The following is a 20,258-nucleotide window of genomic DNA, read 5'->3' on the forward strand; positions in this document are numbered from 1 at the left end:
TTTCCACCCAATTTTAGTTTTTAAATGCAACCATAAAAGATAGAATGGAGAACCACACAGTTTTGGACAGTAGTTTTAAATATTTTCTATGAAATCCATGAAGGAAGTTATAAACTGCACTAAAAAAAATCCAAAGCAAATGAGAATTCAACAGGAAACATTACCAAAATGTAATCATTAAATACAGTTGCAACATGAAATGTCAGTTAACATGGTAAAAGGAAACCCTTTGATACAACTGAGATGAGCATGGCAACGAAAAATCAGGAGTGTTTCAATAGACTAATTTTCATTATTTAAGCTAAAAGCCAAAAACTGCGGATGCTGGAAATCCAAAACAAAAACAAAAATACCTGGAAAAACTCAGCAGGTCTGGCAGCATCTGCAGAGAGGAGCATAGTTAACGTTTCGAGTCCGAATGACTCTTCAACAGAGCTAAGAAAAATAGAAAAGAGATGAAATATAAACAGGTTTAGGGTGGCGGGTGGGGGGGGGGAAGAGAGGGGGGAGACAAGAAGAGCTGGATAGAGGGCCAGTGATAGGTGGAGATAACCAAAAGATGTCACAGACAAAAGGCCAAAGAGGTGTTGAAGGTGGTGATATTATCTAAAGGAATGTGCTAATTAAGGGTAGAAAGCAGGACGAGCAAGGTACAGATAGCCCTAGTGGGGGTGGGGTGAAGGAATCGAAAAAGGCTAAAAGATAGAGATAAAACAACGGATGGAAATACATTTAGAAATAATGGAAATAGGTGGGAAAAGAAAAATCTATATAAATTATTGGGGAAAAAGGCGGGGATCGGAAAGGGGGTGGGGGATGGAGGAGAGAGTTCATGATCTAAAATTGTTGAACTCAATATTCAGTCCGGAAGGCTGTAAAGTGCCTAGTCGGAAGATGAGGTGCTGTTCCTCCAGTTTGCGTTGATGTTCACTGGAACAATGCAGCAGGCCAAGGACGGACATGTGGGCATGAGAGCAGGATGGAGTGTTGAAATGGCAAGCGACAGGGAGGTCTGGGTCATGCGGACAGACCGAAGGTGTTCTGCAAAGCGGTCACCCAGTCTGCGTTTGGTCTCTCCAAGGTAGAGGAAACGGCATTGGGAGCAACGAATGCAGTAGACTAAGTTGAGGGAAGTGCAAGTGAAATGCTGCTTCACTTGAAAGGAGTGTTTGGGCCCTTGGACGGTGAGGAGAAGGGAAGTAAAGAGGTTCCAACTAGTCACTTTACAGCCTTCCGGACTGAATATTAAGTTCAACAATTTTAGATCATGAACTCTCTCTCCTCCATCCCCACCCCCTTTCCGATTTTCCCCCTCCTTTTTGTTTTTTCCAATAATTTATATAGATTTTTCTTTTCCCATCTATTTCCATTATTTTTAAATGTATTTTCATCCATTGTTTTATCTCTACCTTTTAGCCTTTTTCGATTCCTTCACCCCACCCCACCCCCACTAGGGCTATCTGTACCTTGCTCGTCATGCTTTCTACCCTTAATTAGCACATTCCTTTAGATAATATAACCACCTTCAACACCTCTTTGTCCTTTTGTCTGTGACATCTTTTGGTTATCTCCACCTATCACTGGCCCTCTATCCAGCTCTTCTTGTCCCACCGCACACCCCCCCCTTAAAACAGCTGATATTTCACCTCTTTTCTATTTTTTCTTAGTTCTGTTGAAGTCATTCGGACTCGAAACGTTAACTGTGCTCCTCTCCGCAGATGCTGCCAGACCTGCTGAGTTTTTCCAGGTATTTTTTGTTTTTATGTTCATTATTTAAGCACCTGATTTAGTTTTTACTATGAGTACTTCACCTTGTCTTAAAATCACTGTTGTTTATTGGCAATGAACCCAAACATGAAATTAAATGTACAAAATCAAGTGAACTGCTCTTTTCTAGATGGTGTTGAGTTTCCTGCATGTTGCTAAAATATTGCACTCAAATGCACACAAAGCCCAAGCGATGTGAGACTACAACTAGAGAAGATTTCTATCTCGTCCACAGTCAGATTGATGATGTGGCTCCTGAACTTTACTGCCTCTGTTGTATCGTCATTGGTTAATGCTTTTATGTCATGACAAAAACAATAACTTGCATTTATATAAAGTCTTTAACATCCTAAGATCCCCCAAAATATGCTTCACGGAGTGTAATCAGAAAAATTGATGCATAGCCAAAGGAGTCAGTTAGACAGGTGATATAATTAGAGACTGTTGCATTGACTTGAGTATGGCTTGAGACTTACCAACTCAATTTTCAAAAAATTCAAAAATTCTTTGCAAATATACCTCTGCCATAATACAAGTCTTTTGACTTGCTGAGGGAATGGAACACTTATCATCATATACACCAAGTAGGTAATGATGGTGCGAAACTAGTAAGTGGAATAATCATCTTATATTCTGAAATTTCTGAATTGATAACAACTTACATTTAAACATCGCCTTTAAAGCATTAATATGTTCCAAGACACTTCACTTGAGAGTTATCAGACAAAATCTGACACTGAGGTACATAAAGAAAAATTAGGATAGGTGACCAACGGTTTGGTCAAAGAGATCATGTTAAAGGTGTGCCTTAAAGAGGGGTAACAGCGTTGGAAACATTTATAGATGGAATTCCAGTGCTTGCAGCCTAGGCAGCTGAAGACGTGGCCGCCAATGACGCTGTGATAAAAATTTGGAATGTGTGAGGTCAGAACTGGGGGAGTGCAGAGATCTTGGAAGGGTGAAATAAAAACAGAAAATGCTGGTAAAACTCAGCAGGTCTGGCAGCATCTGTGGAGAGAGAAACAGAGTTAATGTTTCGAGTCCGTATGACTCTTCGGAGCTGAAAAGTAGAAATGTGATGGATTTTATAGTTTAAGAGGGGGTGGAGCAAAGTGGAGGGATAGGTGGGAGCTGAGGAGAAATTTGACAAAGCTGTCATGGACAGAGGACAAGGAATGTTAATGGTAGTGCTAAAGGCTAAAGAAGGTGCTGATAGTGGCATAAAGGTAAGAAAGCAGAATGTGTTAATAGAACAAGGGTCAGCACTCTGTGAAAGCAAAACATAAAAACAAGTGACAGATGGAGGTGTGTGGGGGGGCAGGGGGAGGTTAGGAAATAAAAAAATGAATAAATTAATAAGAAATTTTAAAATTGGATTAAAAAGGGGTAAAGATGGAGGAGAGAGTTCATGGTCTTGGAAGGTTGTGGGGTTGAAGGAAGTTCTGGAGATTTTTTTTATTCATTCATGGGATGTGGGCTTCGCTGGCTGGGCCAACATTTATTGCCTATCCCTAATTGTCGTTGAGAAGGTGGTGGTGAGCTGCCTTCTTGAACTGCTGCAATTCATGTGGTGTAGGTACACCCACAGGGCTGTTAGGAAGGGAGTTCCAGGATTTTTACCCAGCGACAGTGAAGGAACGCGATATATTTCCAAGTCAGGATGGTGAGTGACTTGGAGGGGAACTTCCAGGTGGTGGAGGGGGCAAGCCTATGGAGAGTTTTGAAAATAAGGATGAGAATTTTAAATTTGAGGTGTTGTTGGAAGGGGAGCTAATGTCGGTTAGGAAGCACAGGGCTGAGAGGTGAACAAAACTTTGTGTGAGATAATGTGCGGGGCAACAGAGTTTTGGTTGAGCTCAAGTTTATCGAGAGTGGAACATGGGAGGCCGGCCAGGACAGCATTAGATCAGCTACGTCTGGATGTAACAAAGTATGAATGAGGATTTAACCAGCAGATGGGTAGAGGCAGGAAGCAGAGATGGATGATGAGACATAGATGGAAGTAGGTCAAAGAAAACAAGGATGCAACAGTAGAGAATGAGTTGATTAAAACACAAGACACATGGTAATCAAAGATACTAACCAAGGACAGAAGAGAAGAGATAGGCATTCCTTACAGGCAGATATCCATCAATTTTTTCTTTTTCTGTTTATCTTTTGCATCTCTTTCCCGTTTAGCAAGTCGCCGTTTTAAATCTTCAGGCAATCGCTCGTAACAGTGTTTACAGACTGGTTTCAGATCAATTTCAACAAATTTGTCTCTTCACAGAATGAATAGTGGATAGAAAAGGATAGAACACAGACATGAAACATGGAAAGTATAGAACCACAGAAAAAAATTGAGAGTTGCACTTCTGACAGTTTTTGTTTAGAGATGGAAATAACCAGGGCTCAGCCACAGAAAGAAACTAAACACATTAAAAGCTTATGATGTGAAAACATATTGTGGAGTGACAGGACTTAAACTACTTACTTCAGTGTCAGCTTGGTGTTGCAAGTTGAACAGGCAAAGCAGTTAACACACCAGGCCTTGTTCAAAGCAGATACAACTGTACAGGAAAAATATGTTGAAATACAATTAACCACAGCACTAATATCTTCCTCATCTGTATTTATCCACTTGGTTCATTAGAGATTGTTTAAGTTCAGGTTTAAAATTAATTTTTCAACATTTAACAGCAAATTACAAAATTCAAAGGCATGAATGAGGGATGTATACATTCTGAAATTCTGCCAAACTTTTAAAGAAGGGTGATTGGTTTGTTTTGGGTGGGGGGGAAGGTGGGCAAGGAAGGATAAAGAGTTAATATCATGTAGAAAATGTTTGAAACTATTTTATTTGCTACACTTAAAATAAGCAAATTCCTGTTTCTGGATGGTGTTGTTTCACTGAAACTGTGTCAAGGGAGAAAAAAATCCTGGTGCTTCTTCCTTATATATAAATGTTATATACATTCTGTCACAAACTTTCCAATCATAGAAGTACTTCAAAACTTACCATCTCCTTCAATCACACGATTACAGTGGTAGCAAACATCACCAAACAGCTGAAAAAATAGATAATTGTAAGATTATGTGCGAAGTGTGTGTGTATGTTATATACCTGTACATGTCAAAAGTTATAAATTCAAGATAAAAACTTTTCCTTCAGAAATCTTTTCAATGCATTTTTTTACGTTTACAACAGGGATCAAAACTATTGTTAAAGAATCAACTTGGCTCAACTGGTAGCATTCTCACCTCCAAGTCAGAAGGTTGCAAATTAGGACTCATCTCTGGGACTTAATTAAACTGAGGCAAATTCTGCCTGTTCTTGTGGGCAAGGAAGATCCCATGGCAATATTTGAAGAGTTCTCCCATTATCTGGCCAATATTCATTTCTCAATCGATGCCACCAAAAGCAGATTAACTCGTCTTTATCTCATTGCAGTTTGTGGGACATTGCCATCTGCAAGTTTCTTGCGAAGTATTGTTACAACAGTGACTGCACTTCAATATAATTTTGCTCCATGAAAGGCTCTATACAAATAGAAGTCTTTTCTTTCCAGCATATCTATTCCGAATAAATGCTGGATTGCAACAAAATATTTAAAACTAGCTGATACAGATATTCCGTACAACAATTTTAAAATATGCAATAGTAAAAATCAAACTTTTTGATTCAAGACAAAACATGAACAAGCAACACATAAAAGGCTGGCTATTTCAAAGTTATTAACCTACTTTTTATAAGAAGGTTGGACTCAACATTATGAACATGTTGACAAAAAGTAGTCAGGCAGCAAAAATGTTATGATATTCTCACTACTGGAATTAAAAATGCCAGATTAATATGAAATGCAAAATCAAATAATGCTTCCATCCTTGGGTAAAACAGAAAATAAGTTGTTACTAAATTAGGTGTTAAGAATATTGCAGCATTACCTGATTATAGTGAGTTTCACAGTAAGCCAATCCCTTTCTTTCGTAGTGACGATGACCCAGAAAAGGTTTCTCACACTTGGCGCATACAAAATGCTGCAATTAGAATTGTAACAGTTTCAGTTTGATAACTGATACTTCCACAAATAAGTCACTAAAGGCAACCACTGTTGCTGTTCAGTCAGTGCAAGATCAAAATTTCAGGAAAAAGAACTAAAAAGGGCATGAATTATTCAGAGCAAAGCATAGCCAAAGGTATATATTGTATTTTCTTTACCCTGTATCAAATAATTCTCATTCTTACAATGTAACAGTCAGAAATGTAATTTTACAAACCTACATGAAAACTGTTGGACAGGGACAAATATACATAAGGAAAAACAATGGGCAAAAAAACTCCCAATTGATTTGAGTTGGAAGATACAGGTTTTTAGAAGATAGGGTGCTGATTACTTCTGATTTCAATCATCAGTTCTTTTCTGAGTAATGCAAGGAAACTCACTAAACTGCAAATAGGCACTTTAAACTTTCATTGTTAACTTTGCCTTTTCATTTAGTTCCTTATGACAATATGCAGGCAAACTGCTCTCAGATCTCTAGAATCATCTGTATTGAGGGGTGGGTGGGAAAGGAAGACATCAGAAGCAAAAATGCTGCCTGCCATCCATCCCACCCTGTATCTAATGGCTAGTTGTCCATTTTGAAACTTAAAGCTTTAGACAGGTGTCAGTTTTAAGCACTCTTGCCTAAGTTGTGGATAAAATTTAAATCAGAACTAAAAGCTCAATTCATGGTAGCAAATTGAGATATGTGCAGTTATGAAAACAAAAACAGTGCTGAGATATATTTCTTTAAAAAAATCAAAATAGCATATTTAAAACAATTACATTTAATGTTTAGTCAAGCAACACCAAACATCCCAATCTGAGTCACCACTTTCAAGGCTAACCCAAAGGATGCTCAGGGATGCAAAGCTTTGAATACCATTTTAATACATTAAAAAACATAATTCATGCATTTTGCGGAAATGTGTAAGAGGAATCCTTTTATAACCTGCAGTATGTATTAAATTTATATCCCTTGTTAGGAAATAGAGACAATTTAATTAAGTTATATTTGTATTTTGTCGGGGTTAGGAATGAATTTTAGCTTTGAAGTTTAAGTTTGATTTGTATTTCTGCATCTGCGTGTTAAGAAAGGTCAAATGGAGTTTTAGTTTCACTTTAAAAAGGTGCCTGCATTTCTAATGAGGTTATGACTGTGGCAGCTAAGGTAAGCAAGCGAGGGGCTGTTGCCTAACAGGGGTCCAGAGAGGCAGATCCCTCCCACTGACACACACACACAAAAACTAAAGAAACAGCAGTTTTGAATTCAGTCTGAAGACTGCTGCCAAACAGAAGCCACCTAGAAGGAACAGATAGTCAGTCTCAAGCTAAAAGTGATTTCAAAAATAGCTGTCAGAGAGACTGGAGCATAGGGGACAGATAGCCAGTCCCAAGCTAAAGAAAAAAAACTCAAACTCCAGGGGAGTGAAACAGGGGAAAGTCCCAACCAGATGTTCTAGTCAAAAGGAAGGACAGGAACCCGGAAAAGGTCCTGTTAAGTGAAGTTAAGAGTGAGGGGGAGAGAGAAAGGCTTCAAGCTTTAGATTTAAAGAGACAAAAGCTGCAGGAAGCAGATTTAAAGCGAGAACAGCTTGCAAGAGGCAAGAAGGTCCACAGCATTGGCTGAAGGTCTGAAACTCTTTGTTATGGGCATGTGAAGCAGTGGTGCTGTTGAGGGCTGAGTCAGTGAGAGAGAGCGCATGGAAGAAAGCTTGAATGCATGTGGTGACCCAGGGAAGAGGAACATCAAAAGGAGAGTTCGAAACCTTGGAGATGAACCCTTATGGAAGACATCTGAGAGAAAGCGTCAATTTAGGAGAAGATTCCAAAGCAAGTTCTTACAGCGTGGAGATTGGGAACCCTTGTGTGAAAGACAGAGTTCAGTGAGACTGGTTGGCTCACAGTGTGACAAGCATCTAGAGGGGTGGGGGAGTTCAGGAGAGATTCATAGCATCTGGTTGAGGTGGCATCTGTCACTTGGTTTCAGAGTGTAGTGTGTCTGACCACAGGATGCCTATAGGTTTACAGGGACTGTGTACCTACTGTGAACATTAAAGTATAAGACAGCTTTTGTAACTTGTGTTATCCTTACAAATCTGTATATATCTGTAAAGGTATAGTTGTGGGTGAAGGAGTATTGTAATATAGTTCATCTTTTCTTGTTTAATAAATGTTTTATTCTTCTGTTAAAAATACATTAGCTGACTCCGGTGACTCTCCACATATCTAAACAAATTAAAAGTTAGGGTCTATCAAGCTGGGTTCCACTCTGGGATCAGGCTTGTCCAGGGGTAACCTCAGCTGGGATCATAACACCCTCATGTTCTATCATTGAACAATGAAGTACAATAGGATTGAAGCAATGCAACATGCTAGGATCATCAATATGTGGTGCCATGAAGATGTAAGGCACATCAATTCCCCACAGCCCAGGCCACATTATCATGGGAAAGTGCATATTGGATGCCAGGCATGTCTCGCAGGAAAAGGAACATTATTTTTAAAACTTCAATAGGGCATCATCAACAAGCTGCTTTTGCATACTCCCTAGTGGCTAGTTCAGGATTGTGGGGGAGATACAACAGCAGATCATCTGCTCAGTCGTTGTAGCCCAAAGGTTTGGGGAGAACAGAGAAAAACAAGTCCGAACAGGGAGAGACAGCGAGAGCAACGGGGCTATAAAGAGCAGAGAGGAAAGGCAAGAAACGGCAAGAGCAAAGGGCTATTAACAGCAGAGGGGGAAGGCAAGAGCTCAGTGTGAGAGGATGGAATCAGTGAGAGCAGCGGGTCTGGGAGTTTCCAGTCAGAACTTGGATTCGGAAAAAAAATTGAGGTGTGACATCATAGGGACACAGACAGGTGAGAATTTCTGATCTAAACTAGGGAATAATTAAGTAAGTCTTATCTTTTTTTTATAAAGTAGAGTTTATTACTACTTGTAAGTTGTATTACATATTGGTAGGAATCATAAATATTGGTAACATTTACTGGTATTGGTAAGATTTATTGATAATAAGACTTATTAACATCAGTAGGGTGCAGTAAGTATTGGTAGGGTTTATCAATACTGCTAAGGTTTATTAACCGTAGTAAGTTTTATTAGTATGGTAAGGTTTATTACCATTAGGAAGGTTTAATCACAGTGACAAGGTTATCAGTTAATAAACAGAGAAATGGCAAGACTGCTCCAACCTTGAGAGGGCCCATCTGGTGCCATGTGCGGACTCCAGGACACCTCCAATGTCCGAGATAACCATTTGTGCAGGAAGTGTCATAAATTGCAGCAGCTTGCTCTCTAGGTTATGAAACTTGAGCAGCAGCTGGCATCACTCATCCATGAGGTTGAGTGTTACGTGGATAACAGATTTATAGATGTGGTCATCCCACATGTATGCAGGGGAGAGAAGGAAGAGGTGACCGCCAGACAGTCAAAAAGGAACAGGCAGGTACAGCAGGAGTCCCCTGAGTACATCCCACTCTCCAACCAGTATTCAGTTCTAGTTCATCTGGGGAGTGCAGCCAAAGCCAAGTACATGGGGCGGCTCAGCTGTACAAGGAGGGGGTACAAGGAAGTCTGGAAGAACAATAGTGATAGGTGATTTGATAGTTAAGGGAATAGATATGCATTTCTGTGTGGCCACAGACATGAATCCAGGATGGTGTGTTGCCTCCCAGGTGTCAGGGTCAAGGATGTCACCGAGCAGCTGCAAAGCATCCTGAGTAGGGAGGGGGAACAGCCAGCAGTCATGATCTACATTGGTACCAATGACATAGGTAGAAAGAGGGTTGTGGTCCTTCAGATTGAATTTAGGGGGCTAGATAGAAAATTAATAGACAGGACCCCAAAAATAGTAATCTCTGGATTACTCCCTGTGCCAGGTGCAAGTGAGTACAGAAATAAATGAATTGCGGCTGTAAAGGTGATGCAGGAGGGAGGGCTTTAGATTCTTGGGACATTGGGCCCAGCTCTGGGGGACATAGGACTTGTACAGGCCGGACAGGCTTCACCTGAACAGAGCTATGATAGAATTCTTTGAGGGTCATTTTGCTAGTGCTGATGGGAAGGGTTTAAACCAACTTGGTAGGGGTGTGGGGACCAGGGGAAAATATCAGAGGGGAATACCAAGGTGCACAGAATATTGGAGAGATAGATAGCACTAGAGTATGAAATAATAAGTTAATAGGTGGGGTCAAAGTAAAGGAGACAGTAAGAGAATCTAAATCAGGATTACTATGCATGTATGTGAATGCATGGAGTGTGGTAAATAAGACTGGTGAGTTATAAGCGCAGACTGCCATGCAGAAATATGATGTTGTGGCTATAACATCAGAGACCCGGCTCAAAGGACAGGACTGGGTGTTAAATATTCCTGGATACAAGGTGTTCAGGAAAGATAGGCAAAGAAGAAAAGGGGTAGGGGCAGTTTTATTGATAAAGGAAAGTATTGCAGTGCTGGAGAAAGAGGAAATCCCAGAATGATCAAGGATAGAATCAATTTGGCTAGACCTCAGGGACAAAAAAGGTGCAATTACATTGTTCGGTGCAGTTAACAGGCCGCCAACTAGTGGGAAGTATGTAGAGGAACAAATTTGCAAAGAAATTACAGAAAGGTGCAAAAATTATAGAGTATTTGCAATGGGAGGACTTTAACTATCCAAATATACACTGGGATAGTAGTAGTGTAAAGGGCAGACAAGGGAAAGAGTTCCTAGTGTGTGTTCAGGAAAATTTTGTACAACAGTATCTGTCCAGTCCAACAAGAAAGGAGGCACTGATAAACCTGGTTCATGGGAATGAGATGAGACAAGTAAATCAAGTGTCAGTAGGAGAACATTTAGGGGATGTTTTAGGCTGACTGTGGAAAAGGACAAAGAACAGTTCTGAGTGAAAAAAATTAACTGGGGGAAAGCCAGCTTCAATGGGATAAAAACAAGTCTGGACTGAATAAATTGGAGTCAAAGGTTGGCAGGAAAAATGGTAGCTGAACAAAGAAGAGATGATTTGGGCACAGTCAAGGTATATTCCCTTGAGGGGAAAAGGTAGGTTAAACAAATCCAGAGCTCCCTGGATGACAAAGGAGATAGAAATTAAGGTAAAGAAGAAAAAGTCTGCTTATGACAGGCATCAGGTAGAAAATATAGTTGAGAACCAGGCTGAATTCAGAGGAGAGGTGAAGAAGTAAATAAGAGAAACAAAGAGGGAGCATAAAAAGAGACTGGCAGCTAGCATAAAAGAGAATCTCAATGTCTTCTATAGGCATATGAATAGTAAAAGGGTGGTAAAAAAGTAGGGCAAAATAGGGACCAAAAACGATATTTATACATGGAGGCAAAGGGCAGAACTGAGGTACTAAATGGATATTTTGCATCTGTCTTTATGAAAGAAGAAGATGTTACCCAGGCCATGGTAAAAGATGAGGTAATTCAGACACTAGATGGGTCTAAAATTGAAAAAGAGGTGATATTAGATAGGTTACCTATACTTAAAGTTGATAAGGCGCTGGGACAGGATGAGACACACCCAAGGATACAGAGGGAAGAGAGAATGGAAATTGCAGAGGCACTGGCCATAATTTTTCAGTCTTCCATAGACTGGGTGGTCCCAGAGGATTGAAGGATTGCAAGCGTTATATCCTTATTCAAAAAAGGGTGTAAAGATAAACCCAGCAACTACAAGCCACTCAGTTTAACTTCAGTGGTGGGGAATCTTCTAGAAACAATAATTCTGGACAAAATTAATGGTCATATGGACAAATGTTGGTTAATTAACGAAAGTCAGCATGGATTTATTAAGGGAAAATCATGCTTGATTAACTTGCTGGAATTTTTTGAGGTGGTAACAGAGAGGGTTGATGAGGGCAATGCTGTTGATGCGGTATATATGTGTCCAGTTCTAGGCGCCACACTTTAAGAAGGATGTGAACACATTAGAGATAGTGCAGAAAAGATTCATGAGAATGGTTCCAAGGATGAGAAACTTCAGTAATGAAGATAGATTGGAAAAGTTAGGACTGTTTTTCTTAGAGAAAAGAAGGCTGAGGGGGGATTTTGTAGAGGTGTTCAAAATCATGAGGGGTCTGGACAGAGTAGATAGGGAGAAACTGTTCCCACTCATGAAAGGATCCAGAACGAGAGGGCACATATTTAAAGTAATTAGTAAAAGAAGCAAAACTGATAGGATGTGAAACTTTTTTTATGCAGCGAGTGGTTAAGGGTTGGAATGCACTGCTGGAGAGTGCAGTGGAGGAAGGTTCAACTGAAGCATTCAAAAGGGAATTAGTCTGTTATCTGAAGGGAAGAATGTGCAGGGTTACGGGGAGAAGGCGGGGGAATTGTACTAAGTGAGTTGCTTATTCGGAGAACCAGTGCAGACACGATGGGCAAAATGGCCTCCTTCTGCGCTGTAACAATTCTGTGATTCAAAAGTAAAAGCAGCATAAAACATAACACGTATTTAGATCCAAATAGATCCGCTTCTACAACCTCTCTGTACTATTGACTTATGTCACAGCAAAATATATTTACATATTGGTCAGAAAGAAACTCAGAGGTCCCTGCATCCTCCACTTTTTTGATTCCTGATAAGCAAAATATCAGATAGTAAGCACTCTAACCATTTTTGTGGGACCTCAACTGGTATGAGTGTTTGGTGCACAAACTTCATTATTGCTACATGATCAAAGTGTGTTAATTGAAAGCAGCAGTCGGAGATTTTTTTAAAAATTGATGGGAAAAGCATAATCAAATACTGTACTTTCACAAAAATTAACCTTTCAGATGATACAGTTCTCTTCTGTACAAATGAGGACAGTATTAATCAATTAATTACAGGCGCAAAAAACTGAAAAAAGACAATATTCTGTAAAAATTTAATTTAATATCCTCAAAATACCTTACTGTCAAGGAATAAGAGGAATGGCTTAAAATAGACTTCTACCCAGACCAAACAACAACATTCAATTAATGCCACTTTTCAAATCAGGCTAACACTTTGTTATGACCTCAGCTGCGGAGGTAAGGAAATCACTGGACATGTCAACTGCTGTCTAAGCAGCACTCTATTAAGATAACTGAAAAAGGAAGGAAAACTGTCTGTGAAAACAAAGGGCCTGCAACATATTTTAAGCCTTTTTGAAGCAATCAAGAGCTGCTGGAAAGCTAGATTATGATGCAGCATATTGTGAGGTCAGGAGGGTTACAAGAAATAAAATGGGAACAATGGGTTCTGTTCAACTCATTGAACAGAGGACTGCAATTACTTAGAAAATGAACCAAAATAGCTTTTCTGTTGATAAAATTGGGTTATCAATCAATGGTTAAAAGGAGTTCCACTGGGGCAGTGCTAATGCCTATAAGTCTGGTGCTATCAGAGAAACCTCAAGGATTTGAGGGAGTATTACACTAAACTGACATCTGATCAAACAAGTTTGTATGTTCATATGTTAAGGGTGAACAACAAATGCTGGCCTAGCCAGCGATGCCACATCCCATGAAATAATTTTTTAAAATGTATCGAGGTCCATGTGCAAAATCCAGGATCAAGCTGTGAAATAAATCTATGACAATCTTGATGGGAAATGGTTTCAACAAGGGAGGTTTCCAGGCCAAGAGTGGGTACCTAATCATCATCACAAAATGCACGCTTTTTAACTAATGCCCTTATATCAGGGAAAAGCAGTTTGTGATACGGTATTTGGTCTGGTATAGCAGTGGTAATGATACTGGGCTAATAGTTCAGAGGTTAAGAATTCAATTCCCAGCATAGCAAGTTGTGAAATGTAATTAAACATATAGTTTATAATCAGAAAAATAACTCTGAAAGACGCCAAGTTGGAAAAGCCCAACCAGAAAGGAAGCTTGCCACTGCAATCTGGTCTAGCCTACATTCAACTCCAAATGCACTCAGCGCAACTAGGGCAAGAGTCTTGTCCACGTCATCCACAACCCAAGAACAATTAAATAACAGTCTAGAATGTCTAGAATACCAAGCTGCCTGGTATAATGCAAGCTACCTTAAATTGGTCAGATGTCAGGCACACAGCTGATGAGGAAGGTCAGACTTGGAATGAAAGCTTCTGAGTGCTCTTACTTAGTGGCCAGGTACGGCAATACACACTCATGTATCTAGTGGTCAGCACCGATCACGACTGGACTGCAGAGAGGCCAACCAGTCGATCGGGTTTGTTTGTATTTATACTGCCAGGAATATGGTGGCAATACACTTGCCCATTTTATGATTTGTTGCGCTGCTGGCCATGCTACTTGTGAGGATTCAGCAAGGATTGAGGATTGTGCTCAAGCCTACATCTGTCAGTTGTCAAACAGCCAACTAGCCACTGTCCTCCTCTGGTAATGGGGTAACAAAAGATACTGCATGACAGAGTCTCTTTGGGCTTAAAAGGGTATCTCTAGGCATAGAGTCTGGAAACAAATCCAGGCTGTGTGGCAGGCACTTGAATCAGGGTATTGTTGACATTTGACTAGCCAGTTTGCCTCATGGAACCTGGAGTGGCTTTTTCCCATTCAAGTCCAGGAGATTCTTCCTGCTAAAGCCCAATGGTCCTTGATGGACAACATAGTGTAAAGCCTATCAGTTATATGCTTTGGTAAGGTTTGCTGATTTGGCTGGTGAAATTCCATCACTATTATAACACACACAGGCATCATAAAGCTTAGACTGGACTTGAATCAATGGACATGTCTCAATAGTGAAATTATGTGCATTCCACATTGAATGATTCAAAACCCTAGTGGTGACTGTAGATTTTTCAGTAACTTGGAGAATCTTAAATATGGTGGAAGGTTTCCACATTTGTTGGACATCCAGTGGTCAGACACAAAAATTGCATTGGTTAGATAATCAGATTTACATGTGCTCAAGGGGTACTTCCTACCACTCTGTACCTAATTTCAACATCAATCCAGGATGACACTTATGTCAAAAGAAAACTCACTGGTAAAGCTGACTTTTTAATTTCTCGCATGATCGTACTGTCTCTGTCGAACGCTTGTTAAGGGCATGTTTGTGTTAGGCATTTGTATTTATTGGTAATGGAGAGATGCAGGCCAAAGTTAGCTCATTCATCAGCTGCACTGAGGCAACCTTAATCCCCTCCCCTCTGGGTTAATTTAAATCCATCTGCCAGAGCTGAAAATGACTGTACTGTAATATATTAAGACCAAAAAAAAAACTAAATGTTTTCTTCATCTTAGGTATTCAAATAAAGTGACATGCTAGAATACCAGTAAAGAGCTACAAATTTTCAGTAGCAAACTTATTTGCAGTCATTGTACTTTGAAGAACAAAGATGATAAACTTAAAACAACAAATTTGGCGAGATATTAATTAGTTTACCTCCACATGCCACTGCTTGCCCATTGCATTAACTACACGTCCTTCAATTGGCCGTCGGCAGGCACCACAAATAGGAACACCCATTTTATCGTGGCAAGGCAAGCAATATAATTCTCCTTTCAGCTCACGAGCTTCAGCAGTCAACTCTTTTCTGGTTAGAAAGAAATAACAAAAACATACTAAATAACCATCTGTGTGTATAATCTCCGACACAGGTAATGAGAAGGCTTGTTTTGAAGAAAGGACGAATTACACTTCCTCCTCATTTCAGATTTTCACATTAATTTCCTAAGCAAGAAAGTGCTTAATATTTGTGCTCAGTGAGTGAAATGTAAAATACAAGTAAAGGTTTTGGGACTTTGTGATACAAGTCCACTTGTGTGCATTTTTAAAAACTCAGTGATATGGAGATGAGGGTAGGGGCTGTTTTTCAGTGAGTGATATATAACCATTACATCTGTACTTAAAAGACTGAAGCTGCTCCTTTTGTCAGAAGGAAATCTGCATTCATAATTATTACTTTAAAATGAACTGTTAGTTACTTGTCTTTGTGCAGACAACCTATGCTTAAATGTATTAAGTTTTTTGTAATATGTGAGAATGGATGTAATTTTTAAAATACTTTTGGGGAATATTATGTTATTCTGTGAAGAAGGTTGCATGTCTGTGTGTGTGTAAATGATTTAATTAAGCTGGGGGAAGGTTACTTGAAGACAGATTGTCTGGGGATTTAAAACATGAAATGATAGAGGCATTGGGTTTGGGGTACAAGTGAATAGGTTGGATCCAACATTTGCATTTTTAGATAAGTTGAGAGTTTGTTTGACTATCAAAGGGAAGTCAGAGGCGACAAGAAACATATTTGCCTCTTGCAGGAGTTCCATGGGTAAACAGAAGAGGGTATATTACATTTTATTGACCCGAAAGCAGAGACAAAATAGAAACATTAAAGATTTTATGTTTGGAAGGATTTGAGTTTCAAAGAGGTGCGAGAACAATGGAACCTGAGATGAAAGGGAGAAAAAGGTATTTTAGAGTTACTGTGGAAAGCTTAAGAGAACTGCAGCTGGCAGTTGGTAGCTGCAAGCTGTAGCTGGTAGCTATAGCTGTGAGCTATTGCTGTGTGAGGAAGATCTCTTGGAAATAGCTCTAGGTTGAGAGAAGATGCAGTTCGAATCAGCCATCCAGTCAAGCCAGAAAAGTCTTGCGCTGCAACAAGCAGTCTTGTTCTGAAGTTTTGAATTTCCCCAGCAGAATGGGAGACAGTTTAAGAGGTCATGCAGTATGCCTTTATTAAAGCTACAGCAGTTTGCCTTGGGTAATATTACTGGATTTTTATAGTTCAACATCTATATACCTGGAGGCGTTTACTTCTTAGTCTGACCAAGTATGGGTTTATTTTGGGGAATGTTTGGAAGACTAGTTTTAACTGTATAACTGTACTCTTGTGTGCTTAAGTTTCCTTTTATTCTTGTTAATTAAACTTTTACTTTTAATTTTTAAAATCCCATAAGTGTTACTGGACTTCTTGCAGCTGAGGTCAGTACGTTTCCTTCTTGTTTTCAAAATACAAAAAAAATGGGTATGGCCTGTAAGCCAAGTTTCCCTCTGGGATTTGATTTGTATAACAATTAACATCGGCTGTGGTCATAACAAATATTATAAAACTTAACTTACAATCATACAAAATATTTTAGTGAGTGTGAGAATTGTTAAACTTTTCCAAGTAGCTTTTCAATTCTGCATTGCAATTTGCTACAAATTGGATATTTTTATTACTAATTAACCAAATAGAGTTAACCTCATCTTCCTGTCATTTGGAACATATCCTGAATAACCATCAACTCCCAAAATACCCACATACCATACAATGCACAGAATGAAACTAAACTAGGATAGAAACGTGAATGAACCATGGGGTGAATTTTACAGCCCCCATGCTGGCATATTTGAAGATGGTGTTGCACGTAAGAAAAGGAGTTGGCCAGCCCACCCCCTTTCCTCCCACCCCCATTGTGTCCTGAGGGGTGGGTATGGCATCAGGCAGCCCACCGGACTTAGGCCTATTGAGGCCCGTAAGTGGCCAATTAATGGCCATTTAAGGACCTCATTCAGCCCCCACCACAATAATACATCGGGCGGGCGAAGGCGGGAGGGCAGCCCACAGCTTTGACAGCTCAGGCTAAAGGTTGGAAGTGGAAGGGAGGGGAATCCTCTTTTGAGTGATATTGTGTGTCCATCAGCAACTTCCAAGATGATACCCCCCTCACATTTGTGCCTTCACCCCTAGCTTCTAAAACACGATCCCCCACCCCTCACTGGGAACACAAAAATGTGCCCAACCAAAATGCCTAGACTCACCTGGAGTCTCGTACCCAGCTTTGGTTCTTCTCTGTATTCTGGCACTGCTGGGACTACAAGAGATGCTGGTCAATAAAATTGCTCAGCCACACTTGAGGGCGGAACTTGCTGTCCTTGAGGGGCAGAAGTCCCACTCTTGCCTCATTAAGGTTATCCCAGCATATTATCACTGCGGGGCAGCCAGCTGTAAAGTCAGCATGTGGTGGCTGGCTCTTTGACTGGGGATGGGGGTGTGTTATTTGTCGCCCTCCCCTGGTAAAATTCACCCCTTGGACTGTTTGTGAAAATTAACCCTTCAGAAGTGCACTAACATTTTGAAAGATCGACAGATTATAATCTAATTTACTGTAAAAATACATGAAAAAACATTTTTGGGTCCCAATATTTAGTACATTATATGGTTTAAACTTTTCGATATGTAAAACAGACATTGGGCTTGAAATTCAATTTCTTTGGGGTGCAAAAGAGATGCAATAATGGCACATGGGGACTGGGATTTGAGGCATAAGCCAGGCTTACAGTCATTCTAAAATGCACGTGAAGTTTCAGTGGCAGTGAGTGCTTCCAGATTATGTGCACATTCGCCCCCTATACCTACACACCCCAAGTGCTGCATGTACGCAAAAAACAGGATAATGAGAGCAAATCAGAGGATAATGAGGGCAAAAGCTGCTGTCATAGAAATCCTGCCATTTACATCAGAGTTGTGTTCAATTTTAGTCGTAGGATGTAAGTTACCTGTACAACTTGTCAAACCACAAAGTGACTGCATTCACAGGCTCTGAATGTCTACAAACTATATCTGGATCATTAGGTTTAACTGAACTGATTTAAAAAAATGTTTTCTTAGCTGTGTTCCTAATAAAGCATTCTGAAAATAGCCATTCAGCAGATTCAGACAGGAAAAGCTTTTGCTCTCCGCCCTTCTATCATGGATCCTTTACCATGGGGTTAGCTGTGGTCATTTCCCTATTTTTCCTTACGACAGAGGTAGGACAGGATCAGGAAAAAGTTGAAATAACAGAGGTGCACAGGATAAGGCTAGACCAAAGGAGATAATACCCATCTAGGGAGTAACTTTTCACCAGAGTCTACAAACGACACTGCTCCCTTGATGTTTCAGATGATGCCTGCTTAAGCAGGCAATGATTCACTAAGAATGCGTAGAATAACTATGACTTATTGCAAAGTGACCTCCAAATATCCTCTTAAACATGAAGAACAGACTTATATGGCCCAATAGCTTTGAAAATATAAGTTTTGAAACAAGCCTGTATTTAGATTTGAGCTTTGCATTACCCTTTTACAACTGTATTTTAGCATTCCCACATTATACCATGTTTAGCTAGATATGATGCTTGCTGTTCAAATGCATTATAATGGTGCTTATAGTTCCAACTACAAACCATTCCATTTAATTAAGATATACTTTTAGATAGACTTTGTTTTTTGTTTAATATCACCTCAGGACAGAAAACCAATGTACACTGTTTACAGATCTTCTATTTGTGTTTTAAAATGTAAGTTGTATTGAAATGCAAGCACATGGAGATGTGTAAAACAGATATTATTGAAATTTTAGTTAACATTCATGGCGGTAATTTAGTTGGCAGTAAAGAAATAGAAAGAAGGGAAATATTAAGTATAATTTCTTCCTTTTGGCCTCCCCTAAACAGTATCAAAACATTTTGGAACCAGAGATCTCGTGATTGGGTCCTGAAATTGAAAGTCATCTGATTACAGCACAAAAAAGCCATTCTTCCCCATAAGATAAAGCATCATGTAATATAGATTTTAATATTTGGATTAGAAGAAAAACATTATAACTGTGCATTTAAAAAGACTTGGAATTTTAATTAATTCAGTCTTCACCCGCTCCCCGCACCCTCCCTGCAGGTGTACAGTTATGAGGGCAATAGGGGCTCTTGGTGTTTCATACAAGTGACATACTGCTTAACTAACACTGAATATTAGCAAGTTTATGCTTCCTAAAGTACAAAACTGACTCACATGTAGCTTTTAATGAAAATCATAAATAATGCAGTAATCCTGTTTTATCTTGCCATCATTGACCTCTGTTGCACTAATATAGCATATGCAACACAATTCGATAATTATAACAGCTGCATAGAATGAACTTAATAGTTTTGGAAAATTTACGAGTTGTATGATTAACTAAACAAAATCAGCTGAGTTAGCAGCAAGAATGCCACAATTAGCTGCAGCAGCACAGGCAAGGGAAACTCTTTCGAGTTATCAACAGTCACAGATTGCAACTCTTTCGAGTACAATCACAGTTCTTGGTTTCCGGGAGTGGGACATGAACCCACAACCCTCTGATTCAAAGGCGAGGGTGCTATGTACTGAGCCACAGCTGACACCCCCACAGGCAAGGGAAGTGCACATTAGTCACCATTTTCTGATTATCCAACAAACTTTTGGACCACAGATAAGCAAAGATCAGCAGCTGTGACGCTCACTCCTTGATGGAATAGCCAGTCAATAATCAATGAACACGTACACATAAGAATGGCTGTTTAAACAATATGCCAAAACTGTAATGCATCAATAGGTTGGGGCTAGTGAAGATAGTGGGTGAAAGGAGAGAGAGAGGGAGGGAGAGAGAGAGAGAGAAAGATTGAAATACATATATATACAGAGGAAGAAACAAAAGCAGAGAAAGGGGAAAGGGAGGAAGAGAGAAAGAAGATTAAAAAAGGGGGAAAAATAAAAGCTATGAGAAAAATGAA

At 39.7% G+C, this 20,258-nt stretch overlaps 2 protein-coding genes across 13 annotated transcripts in view; one reads left to right on the forward strand and one right to left on the reverse strand.

Annotated features, from left to right (window-relative positions):
* LOC144682815 (uracil nucleotide/cysteinyl leukotriene receptor-like) overlaps nt 1–20,258 on the forward strand; it is a 35,616-nt gene that overhangs the window by 9,631 nt on the left and 5,727 nt on the right. The gene's annotated exons all lie outside the window — the stretch shown is intronic.
* lims1 (LIM and senescent cell antigen-like domains 1) overlaps nt 1–20,258 on the reverse strand; it is a 176,742-nt gene that overhangs the window by 2,333 nt on the left and 154,151 nt on the right. For 9 of the 12 annotated variants that reach the window (XM_078545566.1, XM_078545569.1, XM_078545570.1 and 6 more), the window contains 5 exons: nt 15,148–15,298; nt 5,692–5,784; nt 4,766–4,814; nt 4,241–4,316; nt 3,851–4,028 (listed from right to left, as the gene is read on the reverse strand). In XM_078545566.1, coding sequence (XP_078401692.1) covers nt 3,881–4,028; nt 4,241–4,316; nt 4,766–4,814; nt 5,692–5,784; nt 15,148–15,298 — 517 coding nt within the window. In that variant the 3' untranslated portion in view covers nt 3,851–3,880. The remainder of the gene's footprint in view (nt 1–3,850; nt 4,029–4,240; nt 4,317–4,765; nt 4,815–5,691; nt 5,785–15,147; nt 15,299–20,258) is intronic. The other 3 variants (XM_078545568.1, XM_078545563.1, XM_078545573.1) reach the window with 2 other exon arrangements.

This window comes from Cetorhinus maximus, chromosome 7, assembly GCF_964194155.1.
Source record: "Cetorhinus maximus chromosome 7, sCetMax3.hap1.1, whole genome shotgun sequence".
Taxonomy (NCBI): Eukaryota; Metazoa; Chordata; class Chondrichthyes; order Lamniformes; family Cetorhinidae; genus Cetorhinus; species Cetorhinus maximus.